Genomic DNA, 18,013 nt, shown 5'->3' on the forward strand with positions numbered 1-18,013 from the left:
CAAAGACTGTAGTCGCTGCATGACATGACAGCTCTTCAGACAGGAAAGATAAGCCAGGTCCTTTATTGTCACGCAGCGAGACTTACTTTACTGATTGCACGTTTCACCACCTGCCTCAGGAGCTCGATAGCAACGACTGCCATGTGCTATTGATATTAAAGGGGCACTACCCACTGCAACAAAGAAAGATTATTCTAACTATAATTAAAGGAACTACAAATTTATAATATATTTTCTATATCAGTTCCTCTCCATGTTATGGTCACCGCCGAAAGGGACTTGTGAGAAGGCACAAGGGGCCATAGTTGACCATAGATGTCACCGAGGTGCCTGGCCTCAGTGAAGTGAACCGGTAATATTTTGTCAGTAACCTTAGGTTACTGACACTTATTAATAGTACTTTATCTGTTGGCGGCTGCTGATCCTGGCCAGGTGTTCATTTGGAGTAGTCAAAGAGCAGTGTGGGATGACTACTCCCACGTACCACGTATCCAGGCCAGGTTTTGGCTGGCCTATATAAGCCAGGAAGCCCAGGAGAGCTGGGGGGTTGTTCCTAGTCTGAAAGTGTGCTAGACTGTGTGTAGGGATTGGTGGAGTTGCTTCGGCTGAGGGTCTGCTATTGCCACATCTTTCTCCCCCTTCATGCTGGCGGGTGGAAACCAGGAACTACAGAGGACTATGAGTCAGGTGAGTTCACATGGACTGTGTATTTTGGTGTATACACGCTGAAGTTAGCCATTTTTTGTTTATACAGTTTGTTGGATCAAAGAAAAAAAAAAATATATCTTTTTCCATAATTCATAAGATATCCTCCTTTGTCTAGAAAGTATTTTGTGCTGCCCATAAATGGCCACTGACATGTGCCAAAAATATATTAAAATAAGTAAAGAAAAAAAAAAGAAAACAATTATATATTATATAAAACATTAAAATGTAGAGAAAAAAAAATCCGAAATACCCACACCAACCAAAATAATTGGCATAGTCGCCCAGTACACGTGAACCTATACATATTATATATTAAAACAACCAAAACAAAATAGGGAACCCATTTTGGTGTCAGTTTATATATTTTTGCAGTTTTCCTCAAATTAAACAAAAGAAAATTGCAAAAAAAAAACATTAAACATTAATGAAAAGCCCAAGGCGTCACATGAAGAATGTCACAAAATGTTGGTAGTTCCACAAATAAAAAAGCTAGGGTTGTTGAACCACTGCATGTGCTAACTTACAAAACAGGGTCTTGTTATTAATGCCTTTTCAGTCCTGGTCATGAATGGGTTAAAAAAAAAACTTAAATTTTTCAGTCAAGTCCGGGATCTAGAGATCCTTCCCTCCATATAGAATGAACTACACTTTTTGCGCTTTGAAGAAATATAGTATTCACCTGGGCACTGTTCACATTGCATTTGGGATGCATGTTGGGAGTATTTCCTAAGTACAAGCATGACTGAAAACAAAGCATACAGTGGCATGCACTGCCTATAGAGTCAACTACGATATTCCATATTGTAACAAGCTATACAGATTTAGACCGGACACGCCAAAAGGACAATTTTGAGACATACATTGGGTCAATGGGGTCCCATGGACACTGGTGGTGTGTGTGTCAGGTGCATTCCGTATGTCCACTTCAGTGTAAACTCCGCCTAATCTGGTCACACAAAAGCTGAGAGACCAGGGTATTGCCTTGTATCTGACATTGTTAAAAAATAAAAAAAAATAAAAATAAAAAAAACACTTAAAAGGGTTCTCTGGGAATGATTTAAAATGGCCGTCGGCATCCTGTCCTAGTGTGTGAGCAGGACTGGTTGTCTTCACTTGCAGAGCTGTTGAGGGGGATGAGGGAGTAAGGCCTCACTACACCCCACATTCTTGCACTTGCATATACTACATTTTATCGAGTTTTCCTGTCAGGCAGCTCAGCCATGATAGCATATCATAGGCAGGATCTATCATTACCATCTATAGTAGAGCAGTGTAGTGAGGCCCCGCCCTCTCACTACCCATGGCAGCTCTGCAAGAGGATGCTAGGACAGTATGCTGGTGGACATTTTAATTAATTCCCAGAAAACCTCTATAAAACACCACAAGAATGGTTGTGATATAACACAGAATTAAGCAGAATATTTGTAATTCCGGTATTTTGGTAATAATAGCTGCAGCACTGATGGAGGCAGGACTCAGGTTCACAGTAAACTCTCTATATTACACACAAATCTGCAGCTCTCCTCCTGCACACTACATGGATCAAGGAAGATGCATCTACATGAACACATACATCCAAATACAAATCATTTTATCACCATTCCTCGCCGGTTTTAATGAAAACCTCCAAAAAGGTTGAAACGCTAGAATGACATATTTAGCCCTTCATGCATGATATAAATATTGAATGACTCCTCCACGCTTACCTCTCTGAGTCACCATTCTGGGTATATTTAGAAAGACCGCCTGCAATGTCTGAGCTATCGGTGACTGTTTCAAGCACATACAGAACGTTACGGTGTCTAATATCTGCCCCTCAATTTAAACCTTTAATTATACAGACCTGGATCATTTCTAGCTGTAGTAAAAATGAACATTGCTGTCTTCTCAGACAGTGTTTAGGTCTTTTGCAGTACGCAAAACACAGATACAGACCTTGTGCCTTCCACATTTGGCAGACCCTCTGTAAGAATGGACAAGAATAGGACATGTTCTATTTTTATTATTTTTGTATTTTTTTTGCGGAATGGAGGTGCGGATGCAGACAGCCCACATCTTCTGCAGCCCATTAAAATGTATCTGCTAAAAAAATAAAAATAATGCAGATCGGATGCTTACCAAAACCATGGTCTTGTGCACGAGGCATAGAACTGTTGTAAACCTATGCATAAAAGAGGTATTCTTACTGTCTGTAACATGGCAGACATAATAACTTCCTGATTGCGGATAAGGAAGAAAGGCCTGAAGCACAATCAGCTAAGCTTTGAAGGGAAAGGTTCAAAAACGGTACAGAACATGATGCTTTAAGAGCACGTTCAAGTTTTTATCTTTCACTGGAACACTTTAAAATATCCATGAAGTCAAAAGAAAACTTGATGTTTAGAACCTTATTTGGAGCAACTGCTGTAAATCTTCCTTGCATAACCTCAGCGGTCACAGTCATCCAAAAAGTGCATAAATGGCCTTCTACCTTTCAGCTATCCATGGAAGTAAAGTACAAAACCTACTCTAGCAGAATGATGATCAGATTTCAGCGTTCAAATGTTTATTCAGCCACTAACTATCCAAAAGAGCCTCCTCGATCACCTGGAGGTGCAGTGTAATTAAAACTGCTCGTCCTATTCAAGGGAATGGCGGCACCACTCCAAAGGAGATGGCACGCAGGTAATCTTGAAGATGAAGTAGTAATTATACAGGTGCCGCTACCTCTTCTAACAGCTTCAGACCCCCACCGTTCTGGTATGGGTGACCTATCCTATGGTAGGTCATCAATATTGTAGCACAAACCCTTTAACCCTAATTTATAGCTATGGGGTTGCAAGGGTTGACACTTCTTTTGACAAAAGCATGGGTGAGAGACATGCACATCAGTCCTTTCTGACCCTAGTGGCCAGCTACCAACCTGGCACCAGTGTAGAGAACAAATACAGCCTAAGCATAGAGGTGAAGAATAAAAAAGCATTAGATTTGCACACTAAATGCAAGCCTGCACAAAGCATTACGTTAAACCAAGTCAGGAAGCGGGAATATTCTTTATTGGGCAGAGTAGATGGGCCAAATAGTTTTTGTCTGCCGACACATTCTATGTTTCTATGTAAGTGAAAATGTATTCAAAGAAAGGCAAAATAAATGATTTCAGGGAGCGACATTTTCCTCCAAGAGTCTAATGAAAACCTAATCTATCTCCTGATGAACAACTTGGAAAAAAGGGAGACCTCGCTTTCTCTACTAGTTCACACTGCCTCAAGCTCATGTGATGCCACAATTTCCTAGAGAATTTATAGGTTGCATTCTCCGTAATACTGAAAATGGCAGAAAATGGCTGCTTCCGCTAGGTCTGTATGACAGCTACACAAATTACTGTCATATCTTTATTGCCTTTACGTTAACAGCTAGCTTTCTTTTTTTATAAATGGTAGATGGGTAAGCTGCCTTATTGCATGTCTCACCAGGCTACTTTTAGAGGACAAATACATCCTTCTCTGACAGCAAAATAACTGTATTAGGCCAGGTTCACACAGGGTAAAAGTCTAGCAATACTTACTTGCACCAATAAAAGAAAACACAGTGAAACCTATCCAAAAGAAGTAAAACATAAAAATGGAAAGATATTTGTAATCACAATAATTGTACTGACCCATAGAATAAAGGTGAAATGTTAGTTATGCTAGACAAAATATGAGATTTTTTTCCCCATAAAAAAAAATGGTGTCAGTAGAAAAAAAACAAGCTACGACTCCAAGAACGCTATGATAAAAAACTAAATTAATGCTAGGACATTAAAGCCTACTGCTTCTTCAGAAGCCTCAGCTTCAAGTAGGGTGCAACTCTCAATGTGGCTCCTTTTCCTGAGTGCATGTCTGACACCAACCATTGGAGGGTCATATCTTCTGCAACCACACCCTACATTTTTGACATTATGAAATTGCCAGTGCCACCGGATGACCTACTAACCCAAGCAGAGGATGACGAAACCAGTTGGGTAGTCAACTGGATTTTAAACCTTTCATATGCTGAATTATTTTAATACTTTGTAAGTATCATTAAAAAGTGGGAGTTTTATGTTACCTCAGAGTCCACCATGTTCCATATCCCCTTGCAGTCCCTTCGACCACTATAGGTGAAAGTTAGCAGCATGGAAGACTTAGCTGTTTGGAGCTGGAATCTACAAGGCATCTGTGGACATAGAAGGAAGTGAGCGTACCACACTCCTGAAGCAAGAAATTATCCTCACTGCAGACACAGTGGGTCAAGGAGGTCAGGACACTGGGGAATGCTTATGTGAACTAGTGCTGGCCACTGCATCTAAGACAGGAGGGTGAGCTGAACTGGTGGACTTATTTCTGTTTTAGAAGCTTGAGACGAGCTTGTATGTCACATTTAGTTAATTTAGCTCTGAGGCAATCCTATATGTTGTTTGTAATTTGACACATTGGAGGGTCATCTGAAAAGATGACTGTCTCACAATAGGTATTTATTGACTTTCTAGCTATTTACAGGAGACAATACCCCTAAGGCTATGGGCATCATCAGCAGTCCTCCACATAAGATCCCACCATTTTTTCTGTGAAGAGGCACATGTGGGCATTACCCCTGTAAAGGGGGCACATGTGGGCATTACCCCTGTAAAGGGGCACATCTGATACCCTGTAAAGGGGGCACATCTGGGCATTACCCCTGTAAAGGGGGCACATCTGGGCATTACCCCTGTAAAGGGGGCACATCTGGGCATTACCCCTGTAAAGGGGGCACATCTGGGCATTACCCCTGTAAAGGGGGCACATTTGGGCATTACCCCTGTGAAGGGGGCACATTTGGGCATTACCCCTGTGAAGGGGGCACATTTGGGCATTACCCCTGTGAAGGGGGCACATTTGGGCATTACCCCTGTGAAGGGGGCACATTTGGGCATTACCCCTGTGAAGGGGGCACATTTGGGCATTACCCCTGTGAAGGGGGCACATTTGGGCATTACCCCTGTGAAGGGGGCACATTTGGGCATTACCCCTGTGAAGGGGGCACATTTGGGCATTACCACTGTGAAGGGGGCACATTTGGGCATTACCACTGTGAAGGGGGCACATTTGGGCATTACCACTGTGAAGGGGGCACATTTGGGCATTACCACTGTGAAGGGGGCACATTTGGGCATTACCACTGTGAAGGGGGCACATTTGGGCATTACCACTGTGAAGGGGGCACATTTGGGCATTACCACTGTGAAGGGGGCACATTTGGGCATTACCACTGTGAAGGGGGCACATTTGGGCATTACCACCACTACCAGTCTCACAATTCCAACCAAGACCAAATATACACCACTCATGTCCTAGCATTTCCAAACAACAAGGAGGGGTTCCCTTCTTACCCCTCAAAGGCATGTACTGCTGGACCTCCTGTCACATGGACACCACTGGCCTTTTTAGAAAATATACCAACTCTCCTCACTAAGGTACCAGCCACACTCACAGGGGGCAGCCCTCCTGAAATCACACTGCTTACACACAGACCACTGACACCTGTGCCCGCCATTAAGCAGTAAGGTGGTCAGCCCTTCCTTCCTCTGCATGTAGCAGCGCACACATCCAGACACAGCACTGCCGTTACAGACAACTACTGGGCCACGGGAACTTATTACACTTACATTCATTCCGTGAGTTGCCTTGATGTTTAGAATGGAGATTCAGCACCGCGCCACAGCAGCCGCCCAGGCGTGTCACCACTTCTTCTTCTTCCACTGTGCGCAAGCTCCGCCTCTGGTCATTGTGCGGACCGCATGACACGGCTTCACGGGCCGGATGTGGCCCGCGGGCTGTAGGTTGGGCATCACTGGCTCAGAATACGAACAAAGAGCCATACAGTAATCTTATCTACACATTGGTCACAAGTAGCCAGAAAGAGGATAACCCCTTTAAGTTATTTTTCGCCAACACTTTGGACCCAAAAAGTAAATAATGTTCGAAGAGGGTCACTGGTTTCATTGATTCTATAATTAGTGTATTTAAATCATACGGTAATTTCCATCAAATAGTTATGACTTGTTGGTAAGCGTTTCACAGTACACAATGATAAATGATTGAATATGATAGCACTGACATCGCTCTACAAAGGTCTAGCTCAGAAAAAGAGTCGCCATATTCAGCCGCATAATGATACTTTCGGTAATGAAGGCCGGTGTGCTGCTATTCTCATGGAGCATTATTTTAGCAGGTAACAATCGAGGTAAACAGATGGTTTTCTTTCCCAAGCACAAAACATAAAGTTTGCAAATTACTACTTGGAAAAGGTCAGCATATCAGAAAATAGCATAACACTTGTAGAAAAATAAGCTTGGCAAACAATCAACCTCACACACACAACACTGCGCAAGACTGCAGAGAAAAACGTGCCTAATGGAACTGCGTAACAGTCATTATACCTTTACATTTAATAGATCGACCGCACACAGAATTCTCTAGACTTTATTCAATTACAACAAAGTGCCACAAATCTTCACGTTCCAACACCTGCAACACGTACAGTGAGGATATATAAATATAATGCCTTATTACTTTAGCTAGGCTCCCCAGTTCTCATTTCTAACGGTAATCTGTCATCAGTTGTATGCTGCCCTATCTGCTATGACCGACTGTTCCCTTCCTATACTGTACATAGGAAGAAAGGCAGAGGCTCATGAATACTGGGAATCCCGAGCTTGTGTACTTACTTGCGCATTAGCTACTCGATAGTGGGGGTTGTATCACTACAGTAAGTGGCATTTATTAGGTAGAGAAAGTTAATACAGGCCACTTACTAATGTATTGTGATTGTCCATATTGCCTCCTTTGCTGGCTGGATTAATTTTTCCATCACATTATACACTGTTCGTTTCCATGGTTACAGCCCACCCTGCTATCCTGCAGTGGTGGTAGTGCTTGCACAGGACCACGGGAGCGCACATAGGCTAGTGATTTTTCCTATAGTGTGCAAGCACGAACACCACTGCTGGATTGCAGGGTGGTCTGTAACCATGGAAACAAGAAGTGTATAATTTGATGGAAAAATGAATCCAGCCAGGAAAGGAGGCAATATGGACAATCACAATACATTAGTAAGTGGCTTGTATTAACTTTCTCTACATGATAAATGCCATTCACTGAAGTGAGACAGCCCCTTTAAGAAAACAATCAGTCACCATGATTTTGGTCCATTATCTGTTGTAATACAGTACTACAGATGAGTCCAGATCGTCACATTTTATTTTCTTACTGCGTCCGTACCCTGCTGTCAGCACTCAAAGCTGCATTGTGCTAACATACAAGAGAGGACTCCTGTGCACTTGTATGGCAGTCCTAATTATGTACTGCAGTACAGTTTTAAACAAAAAAACGCACGGTAACAGGGTGTGGGGGGGGGGGGGGGGGGGGGACATGTTTCACAGATTTGCACACACTGCCTGCCCTGACCTTGGCCTGTGTCCGAGTACGATTTTGCCTGATCCCTCAGCACCACGATCTGGGGTCTCTGACCCCCGTGGGTCAGTTGTCAACCACACAGGAACTAATCCAAGAGGTTGCCGCCTGGTGGCTCCCCTGCAGTGATACCAGATTCGTTTATAGGGGCTAAGGAGTAAAAACCAGGGGTCCGTCAGGAGAACGCCCTTAGGATTAGCACAAAGACAAACCTGTTGGTTGGCGCAGTGGTTCCACACCCACTGCTCATAACAATAGCCAACAGAAAAAGGTGATAAGGTTTTTGCTAACCTTTCCCGGTTATGTGTTCGTTATGGTAGTATCATTTCAGTTAGTAAACCAAATAGACTTCACAAAGATTTGCAAATCAAATGCAGAGAAATAACTTCCTTACCATCAAACAACACAACAAAGGCTGCATCTTTATGTTGGAGCGTGCTCCCTGCAATGAGCCATTTGTCGAAAGGCAACTGCATCGCTAATTATGTCATGCAGCGGTTTGTCTGGTTCCGAGAAGGTCATGCCGCTCTTCAAGGCTTGTGTATTTGCCTTCCATTGAAGTCTTGCCCTAGAGCTCAGTTCTTTGTGATGTGCCCCCATTACCGCAGTAAACAATTATCAATCCCAAAGTAAAGTGAGAGGCACTGAACTTATCATGGCTGCGATTCCTCTTGGTAGAATGGGAATACGTGTATGTTTTCTGCATTAGCATCTTCATTTCTCTGCACTGAACACTACAAACGATCAGGCACATTCATCTAGGTGTGTGAAGAAGAGACATGTTCATGTCTACTCCTCTGTGCAATGCTTTCATGATATTTACAATACTGGGTGTATAGTAGAATATTAGTCTAATTGACAAGCCTCCAAAATGTATCAAGGCCAACAGAGTGATACACCAGACCGGCTTCCTTTTATCCCAACAGAATGCACCCAATAAGACAACACCATGGATGACCAGTACGTTCACCTACACTTTTCATAGAAAAAAGGTAGAGAACACGTAGAAACATATTCTTGCCCCTTTTCCTGTTATAAACAAAAACACACAAAAGGGCATTCGCGCTGAAAACTTTTTTTCAATAAAATATACCAGATAATTGGTGTAACTGTATTAATATATTACCCCCATTACTGTATTTTTCGCCCCCCTATAAGACGCAGCTAGGTTTTTGAGGAGGAAAATAAGAAAAAAATAATTTTTAACCAAAAGGTGAGGTGTGCTTTTGGTGGGTTTTGAACTAATGGTGGTCTGTGCATGACACTACTATGGGGGATCTGTGGATGGCACTGTTACTGGGGGGGGGGGGGGGGGGATCTGTGGATGGCACTGTTACGGGGGGGGGGGGGATCTGTGGATGGCACTGTTACGGGGGGGATCTGTGGATGGCACTGTTATGGGGGGATCTGTGGATGGCACTGTTATGGGGGGGATCTGTGGATGGCACTGTTATGGGGGGGATCTGTGGATGGCACTGTTATGGGGGGGATCTGTGGATGGCACTGTTATGGGGGGGATCTGTGGATGGCACTGTTATGGGGGTGATCTGAGGGGGGCACTGTTATGGGGGTGATCTGAGGGGGGCACCTGTGGATGGCACTGTTATGGGGGGGGTGATCTGTGGATGGCACTGCTATATATGTGTCACCCACAGATCCCCCACCCCATAACAGTGCCATCCACATATCCCTCACCCCATAATAGTGGCATCCACAGATGCCCTAATATACCGGAGCTAAACCTGTGAGAGGGGGGGAGGAGTCGGTGGCATACAAATGCGGCGGGGTCACTGTACTCCGGCCCCGCCGCTCACTCACTGCTTTATTCACTAAACCGTTTATATTAATAACCTTAATTTAAGTTCCGATCCCCAGCCCCATCTGTACTACTTACTAAATGTCCTGTAGCAGGCAGAGCAGAGCGGGCGGGCGGCCGTAACTCACTGATGTCACGTGACGTGCCTGCACCGCCAACTTTATGAATGGGTCCGCATCCGTGATGCGGAATGCCCACGGATAGCCACCTGTCTATTGCGGATCTGCAAATGTGGTCCGCAATACGGCAACGGGAAGCACACCTTCGTGTGCAGGGGGCCTGACACTGTAATGGGAGCCAAGCCATTTTTAATATATCTATTAGTGATAAAGTTCATTTTCTTCCAGATTGCTGCCTTGTTACTACATACTTGTTAATCCTGTCTGAACATTCAGCTCCACTCATTAGAACAAACATCTGCTACTTGCGTCGTTAATGAGAGACGTAATGACAAGATGAAGGCAAGACACTGACACGTTGATTAGTATAAGAGCCAACGGCTTTGAACACAACATTCTTCCAAATTCATTGCAACAATTGTCATTCAGAACCCACCTCAGTGATTGCAGGGCACGCACAAATTAAGACTTCACATCTGGCTCCCAGGAATACAGCTTTACGTAGGGTATGGCGAGCTTATCGCGTCCTGCATGTCTCTAACTCCATGACGCTACCTTTACTGTAAGACCCTTGACTACAGTAGCCCCTTACAGACATAGATTCACTACTAAATAATTCTAGGGCATCTTTCCTATAGCTCTGCAGTGTGACGTTCTTCACTTATTCCTCTGAAAAATCTATAAGTGAATAGACAACTGGGCGCTTCCATTCTCCTTATCATAGGGGTGTGTGCCTACACAGTCTGACACGGTCACTACTGATTGAATAGTGCCAAAATGTGTAGGGACTTGTCCCAAACTAGTAACCATTTTCACATAAGGAATAATAGAGGAACGGCACAACAGCACAATTGTTTTAATTTTAGGAATACAATTATTTACTAAAATGCTGAGAGAAGACCGGTCCACTTAAAGGGTTATTCTGGTTACCATAAATATAACTTATGTTTTTGACTAATTTATGATCAATAATTACCTAATATAATGTATATTTCACATATTTACCGTTCAGTAGTTATAAAAGTAGTTTTCTTCCTCTGCTACCCGCTGTGTTAACTCATAAATGACCATGGCTTCGACCTGTAGTTCTGAGCTTAGGTTAGGTCGAGCATGCTCAGTGTGTTGCTATCAGTTCTCTAGCTAAATGTCTTGTGAAACAAAGGGCGTGTCCGTGTGCTGGTGATCACTGAGTAGAGGGGGCGTGACTGGGCTGTATATCAGGCAGCCAATCAAACATCAACACTCACAGCAGGAAAGCTAGGGATTGTGGGGATTGTAGTTTTGTGAGAAAAGATCAGGCGTCATGATACAATCAGTGTGCTGCAGGCTCACATAGGAGCTAGACAAATGGATTGCAAGGTAAGGCTACTTTAACACTCGCGTTTTGGCTTTCCGTTTGCGAGATCCGTTCAGGGCTCTCACTAGCGGTCCAAAACGAATCAGTTTTGCCCTTAATGCATTCTGAATGGATAAGGATCTGCTCAGAATGCATCAGTTTGCCTCCGTTCAGTCTCCATTCCGCTTTGGAAGCGGACACCAAAACGCTGCTTGCACAATGTAAGTCAATGGGGACGGATCCGTTTTCACTGACACAATATGGCACAATAGAAAACGGATCCGTCCCCCATTGACTTTCAATGGTGTTCAAGACGGATCTGTTTTGGCTCTGTTAAAGATTATACAAATGGATCCGTTCTGAACGGATGCATGCAGTTGTATTATCTGAACGGATGCGTTTGTGCAGATCCCTGACGGATCCGCACCAAACGAGCGTGTGAAAGCAGCCTATATTGGAGCTCTGGTTATATGTATAGGTATGGGTTCTGGTTATGTCACAGCTTGCAGCCTCAATGTCGTTTTTCAAAAATTAAGTAACTTTACCGGAATACCCTTTTAAAAGGATATACTACTATGTCCTCCCTGTGCTTGCATGGTTTCTGTCAGACACTGCTGTCTTCCCACAATCCAAGAAAAGAAAAAAAAAAAAAAAAAAAGGAGTCAAACCACTGAAATGGCCCTGGTTTGCGGGTGCATGCCAGATTCATAAGCGAGGCTTTAAAGGCCATCTACACCTTTGGGAGGTAATTTTTGTTTATAATTGTATTTTACTTATTTTTAGCTAAAAATCATATTTTCAATTGGCCTTTATTAAAAATATTGAGCTGTTCTGTCACAAAGGGTTAACTGTTTTTCTAACTGTGTGACTGGTACTTTCACTTTGTGCCGCTCATCTACTAACCCTCTTCTCTAAAATACTAAGAGGTCAGAAACACTTAAATTCTAGGACGGAGCTTTGATGAGTGTTTATAATGTCAGAGGGCAGAGATAAAGAGTCTGTCTGCTCCTGGTCTGACGGAAAAGACAAAAATAAATAAAAAACACAGGCAGCTAGTAGAGCATGTCAGCTCTGCACATAAAAAAAAGGATTCCATATTGTTAATAAAGACCAACTGAAAAAGTGATTTTTAGCTCCAAATAAGTACAATGCAATAATTTTAAAAAAAAAGTGTCCGCAAAGGTGTACATAGCCTTTAATATTTATTCAGTTCTCTTTTTTATAGCTATGTCCAAGTAATGCCAGAATGTCCGAGCTGACTGCTACTTATGTCAATGTCATGCTGTAAATTGGGAACGTCACACAATTTTTCAAGACCACGGAAGGCACAAAAATAGGAAGTTATACAGAGCTGTTCCACGATGAACCAAAAGGCATAAAATCATTACAAAAAAAATGTACTGACATAGTTGTCTCCCTTAGACAACCCCTTCGCTTATGCCTGGTTGAGGTATATAAGGAGGGTCTTCCTTCTGGAGTATAAAGACCCCACTGATAATTGAAGCAGACAAACCCATTAAAGGGAATCTGTCACCTGCTTTTACCATTTTAAGCTGGCACCATCGCTATATTGACTAAAGTACCTTATTTCCAGCAATCTTCTTTTTACTTTATTTCGTTTTGTAGTTTTGATATAAAAGCGATTTTTATGTTATGCTAATGAGGCTCCAAGGTGCCCAGAGGGGCGTTTTTTTCACTCTCCGGTGCCCAGTGACCCCCCCCCTGCAGTGCCCAAGAACGCCTCCTGATCATCAAATAACCTCCCACAGCCCCGGCAAACGGTTCCGCCCCCTCCCCATGTCATAATCTACCTTATAGATATGCCCCCTCCTTCTTCCTGTCAGCGGCCAGAAAACTCCTAAGAATCAACCTCCTGAGGGCAACAGCCTCAAAAGTCTCACTGGGCATGCGCCGAGCCCAGTGATGTGACCTGAGCACTGTTGCCCTCAGGAGGTTGATGATCGCGCAGGCGGTACTACACCTGCGCGAGTTTTCTGGCCGCCGACAGGAAGAAGGACGGGGCATTTCTATAAGGTAGACTTTGACATGGGGAGGGGGCGGAACCATTTTCCGGGCTGTGGGAGGTTATCTGACGATCAGGAGACTGTCTTGGGCACTGCAGGGGGGCGTCACTGGGCACCGGAGAGTGAGAAAAACGCCCCTCTGGGCACCTTGGACCCTAATAAGCATAACATAACATAAAAATCGCTTTTATATCAAAACTACAAAACAAAATAAAGTAAAAAGAAGACTCCTGGAAATAAGGTACTTTAGTCAACATAGCGATGGTGCCAGCTTAAAATGGTAAAAGCAGGTGTCAGATTCCCTTTGAGCATACAATCATAGAAGAGAGTGTTAGGATAAAAAGAAGAAAAGAAAAAGGGCATTTTATTAAAAATATCTATATTTCCGTCAGCTACAAAAAGAAAATAACTGGCTGAACACTTCTGTGCTTCCACGTAGCAGCTCCACTTACCGGGTACCATCTGCTTTCCAGCTCACTTTATATGACTTCTGCTCGAGAAATTTGATATTGTTTCTGTCCATGGATACAGGCTGTGCTCCAGGGAACCCGGATCTGTAAGACAGCACTTTTATTTTTTTCCCTTGTTGTAATAGGGATAAAAAAATAAAAATTAAATTACATCTGAATGACATTTCCTACATCAAAAACGTAACTGCTCCAAAGACAACCCTTACAAAGTAAATGAGCCTGTGTGAGCAGGTCGGGGAGAAGCGGGATGATACATCAGGAAGGACAAATATTTAACGTTTCGCTCAGTGATGTCTGGATTTTGTGGTTGTGTGCAGTTATTACTGGATAAATGATAAAATGTAGTAATAAAGGCAATCTACAACATTGAACATTAACGGGGTTATCCAGGAAAATATATTTATGACTTATCCTCAGGATAGGTCATCAGTATCAGATCTGTGCGGGTGCGACACCCGGGACCCCCACCAATCAGCTGTTAGAAGAGGCCTTCAGCGCTGTAGCCTCTTCCTAGGCCAGTGACATCACTGTATATCAGTCACATGGCCTAGTTGGAGCTCAGCCCCTTTCAAGTCAATGGGGCTGAGCTGCAATACCAAGTACAGCCACTACACAATGTGCGGCGTTGTGCTTGGAAAACTGCCGGGAGCCTGCATCGCTTCCCAAAGGTCCCTGAAACAGCCGATCAATGGTGATGTGATAATGACTACCAATTCTGAGGATAAGTTATCTTTATCTTTTCCAGTATAACCCCTTTAAATGCAAAACGTCTCATGGGAAGTGGTATTTAAAAGGGGTTGTCCCACAAAAAATATTCTACATTTTTCAAACCAGCACCTGAATACTTTTCTAAGTGTATGTAATTAACAATTTAGTATTGCTGCTGAGTTAGGGCTCATTCACGCGGCCGTATGAACGGATCCACACCCGGTCAGCAATTTTGTGGAAGGTCTGCGGATCCATTCATTTCTATGGGCCCTCAAAAGATGCGGACAGCACACTGTGTGCTGTCCGCATCCGTTATTCCGTACCGTGGCTCTGCAAAAAAAAAATAGAACATGTCCTATTCTTGTGGACAAGAATAGGCATTTTCTATTACGGTTGAGGCCATGTGTGGTCCGCAAATTGCGGACCGCACATGGGCGGCATCCGTGTTTTGCTTATCCGGAAAACACTTCAGCCGTCTGAATGGGCCCTTGTTCACTGAAATCTATCTGCATGGCACCACCTGCAGTTTGATATTTTTCCTAATTTCTCTGTCCTGCTTGCTGAGATGGAAGCACATGCTCAGTTCTATCCTTCAACTGCCACCAGCTGCAGCAGAAAGGATACACCCTCTCATAAGGTGCACGCCCCCTAAGCTGCCAGGCTGAAGATAATCTAGCAGAGCAATTGGAGCAATGAAAGCGGAGATCTCTGGATCCATGATAGGTTAGAAAGACATTGTCATGTACTCTATGATATTGGATTTTCATTTTTTACATTAATCACTGGATAATCCCTTTAAAGCACTGACTGTGCACAAAAATGGCACGAGCAAAGACTGAAATTCATTTCTTTATATATGCAGTTAGCTAAACATTTCCCCACCCCCACCCCAGATAAGAAAATCTACCAAGAGCACTTGACAGTGCGTTGTCTTCTGCCTTCCGCACTGTAGGGGAGATTGGTGGATAAATGGAGTCATTTTGAAGATGAAAGCGAAGGCTCCACTTTTTCACCATTCTATTGCTTTGAAGAGAGCATCGTTTATACCAAGTGTACAGCAGCTTTCATCTACGCCTGCATACAATTTAGGATCACACTATCATATTTTAGTTTTAGTCTGCATAACAGCAAATGACATGCTTTCTATTCGAATATTGAGCAGATTGGTCTGAAGGTGGTCTTGCAACATCTTTGTACTGACGTAAGTGGAGCTTTACCTGTCGTCGTGTGCGATGAATTCTCAGGGTACCACATACGATGTTTAGACGGTGTATATAGAATATAACCATTATGATGAAATATTCCCCGAGTCCAGATCCTAGCAGCTAAAGTGTGCATGTACGTCCGATCGCCACTGTCTGACGCATGAACAGTCTTGCTGTACAGCCAGGCGCGTGGATGGTACGTGGAGTGAGGCTTGATCCGGCGTATGTGCTGTAAGAGAGCGACCTAAATGGATGGAATTAGGTCACATGATACTAGGGGTTTCTTACTGATTGGGGTCTGGGATGAGACCTACTGAGGAAGCAGGACGGGAAACGTGCCTATGGGTACTATATATTAACAATTGCCAGCCTAGCTTTCCATGGATATGTGACTTGTGCTGTGTAATAGGTGGCCGCTCTATATTTATATATTTGATGTGTATATCTTTGGATGATTTTCTTGTCAAAGTGTCACATTTTTACATATTATTATAGGTATTTGTCTATGTATGGTCCAGATGGTCCAACTGGTATACTTCCTTCCTCTTTTGCAGCAGGGATGTGGGGCTTCTGTGCATCTTGCCCTGTTTTTTCACTAGTATGTTATGTGTATCTATTTCAATAAACAACATGTTTTTATGTATGTTGTGTATGTTATTAGCATGCTCTGTAGGTGTACTGTGCTGTGTGATAGTCGGTAAACTGCTTATATCCTGTGTGTGATTCTGGTATTCATAGTGGAGTGCAGCATGCCATAGTTATAGTGATAATGACCCAATTATAGTGGTTACCCAGGCCCACCCGGCATACATTAAATGGCTTGTCTGGTTGATAAAAAATAAAATAAATATTAACAGAAAAGCCACAGAATTGGCTGCAGTCCCCCCATGCCCTGCCTGTCTCTAGCTCTGGTGCCTCTCAGTCAGCCACTGATGGCCAGACTTGCTGAGTGGTCACGTATCCTGTGTTGAGAGGCACCAGGCTGTAGAGGTGGAGGACAATTATAAAAAAAAAAATATATCTAAATAAAAGCACTGCAAGTCTAATGGTCAGCAATATATCCATCAGCTAAGCAAGCTTTAGGCAAAATAAATTATATTTACGCATTTCCCTAGTTCTGTTCTTGCTCCTTTCCTTACATGCAGTTGCAGGGGGGGGGGGGGGGGTGCCAACAAAGACTGACCTTCCCCTGCTCTGCAAAGGGAGTGAAAAAAATTGCTGCCCTGTCTGCAGTCTGATTGCTTGGATACCCATATTGTATGTTTGGGACTACAAGTCCCATCTGTACAGTACAATGACATTGCTGATGCACGCAGGAACTTCCCCCTACATGTTCTTGTGCAATGCTCTGCAGACACTCCCTCACAGCCAGCAGACGAGTACAGAGGAGAGAACTCCTCCGGTCTTTGCTGGGATGAGGAGGGATGGAAGATCCTGCACTCAGCATTTGTCTCCCTGCAGCTGCACAGTACCTGAGGCAGAACCTCCAGCTCTGAGTCTGTGCTGCTGATAGTAGAAGGGGTTAAACTTTGCTGAAGAATCCAGTGGGAGAGGAGACACAGGGCAGACAGCTCAGCCAGCAGATCGGGCAGTGCAGGGTGCGTGACTTGTCACTCCAACCAGCACAGCCTCCACAGTGACGTTCTGTGCACAGAGGTAGACCTGCTCCTCCTGCTCCCTCAGGCTTGTGCAGGACGTTATGAGAGCAGGGAAAGAAGCTGACAGCACAGGTAATGTGACCCTCAGCGAAAAAGGAGAACAGGGCCACTGTAGATGAAGTGAGTGAATTGAAAACCCCTTACTTTTAGTAATCAATCATTCAGATTTTAGGGCCATGTCCTGATTTTCACGGACAAGTATAGGACAGGTTTCATTTTTTGCTGAGCCGTGCAATAGAAGAAAAGGGCCCCATAGAAGTGAATGAGACAGCATCTAATCCGCGGAAGAACAGATCAGCATTTTTGCGGCCATCTGAATGAGCCCTTACTTAGCTAGAAACATACAAAGAAATAACTTTGATAACCTCTTTAAGCGTTTTCTAACTCTTTATTGGCCAGACAACAGAGATGGAAAACTGTTGTATTGTCAGCGTTAAATAAAACTGCCAAATTTGAGGTAGGCTGGTTATTAGTAACAGATACATCTGTAAAGGTCTGTAGGGCTTATTCGGTCTCAC

At 43.6% G+C, this 18,013-nt stretch overlaps 1 protein-coding gene across 1 annotated transcript in view; it reads right to left on the minus strand.

Annotated features, from left to right (window-relative positions):
* RNGTT (RNA guanylyltransferase and 5'-phosphatase) overlaps positions 1-18,013 on the minus strand; it is a 392,929-nt gene that overhangs the window by 321,828 nt on the left and 53,088 nt on the right. The window contains exon 8 of the mRNA XM_044290779.1: positions 13,907-14,008. Within this exon, the coding sequence (XP_044146714.1) occupies positions 13,907-14,008 (102 nt within the window). The remainder of the gene's footprint in view (positions 1-13,906; positions 14,009-18,013) is intronic.

This window comes from Bufo gargarizans, chromosome 4 (genome assembly GCF_014858855.1).
Source record: "Bufo gargarizans isolate SCDJY-AF-19 chromosome 4, ASM1485885v1, whole genome shotgun sequence".
In the NCBI taxonomy this organism is placed as follows: Eukaryota; Metazoa; Chordata; class Amphibia; order Anura; family Bufonidae; genus Bufo; species Bufo gargarizans.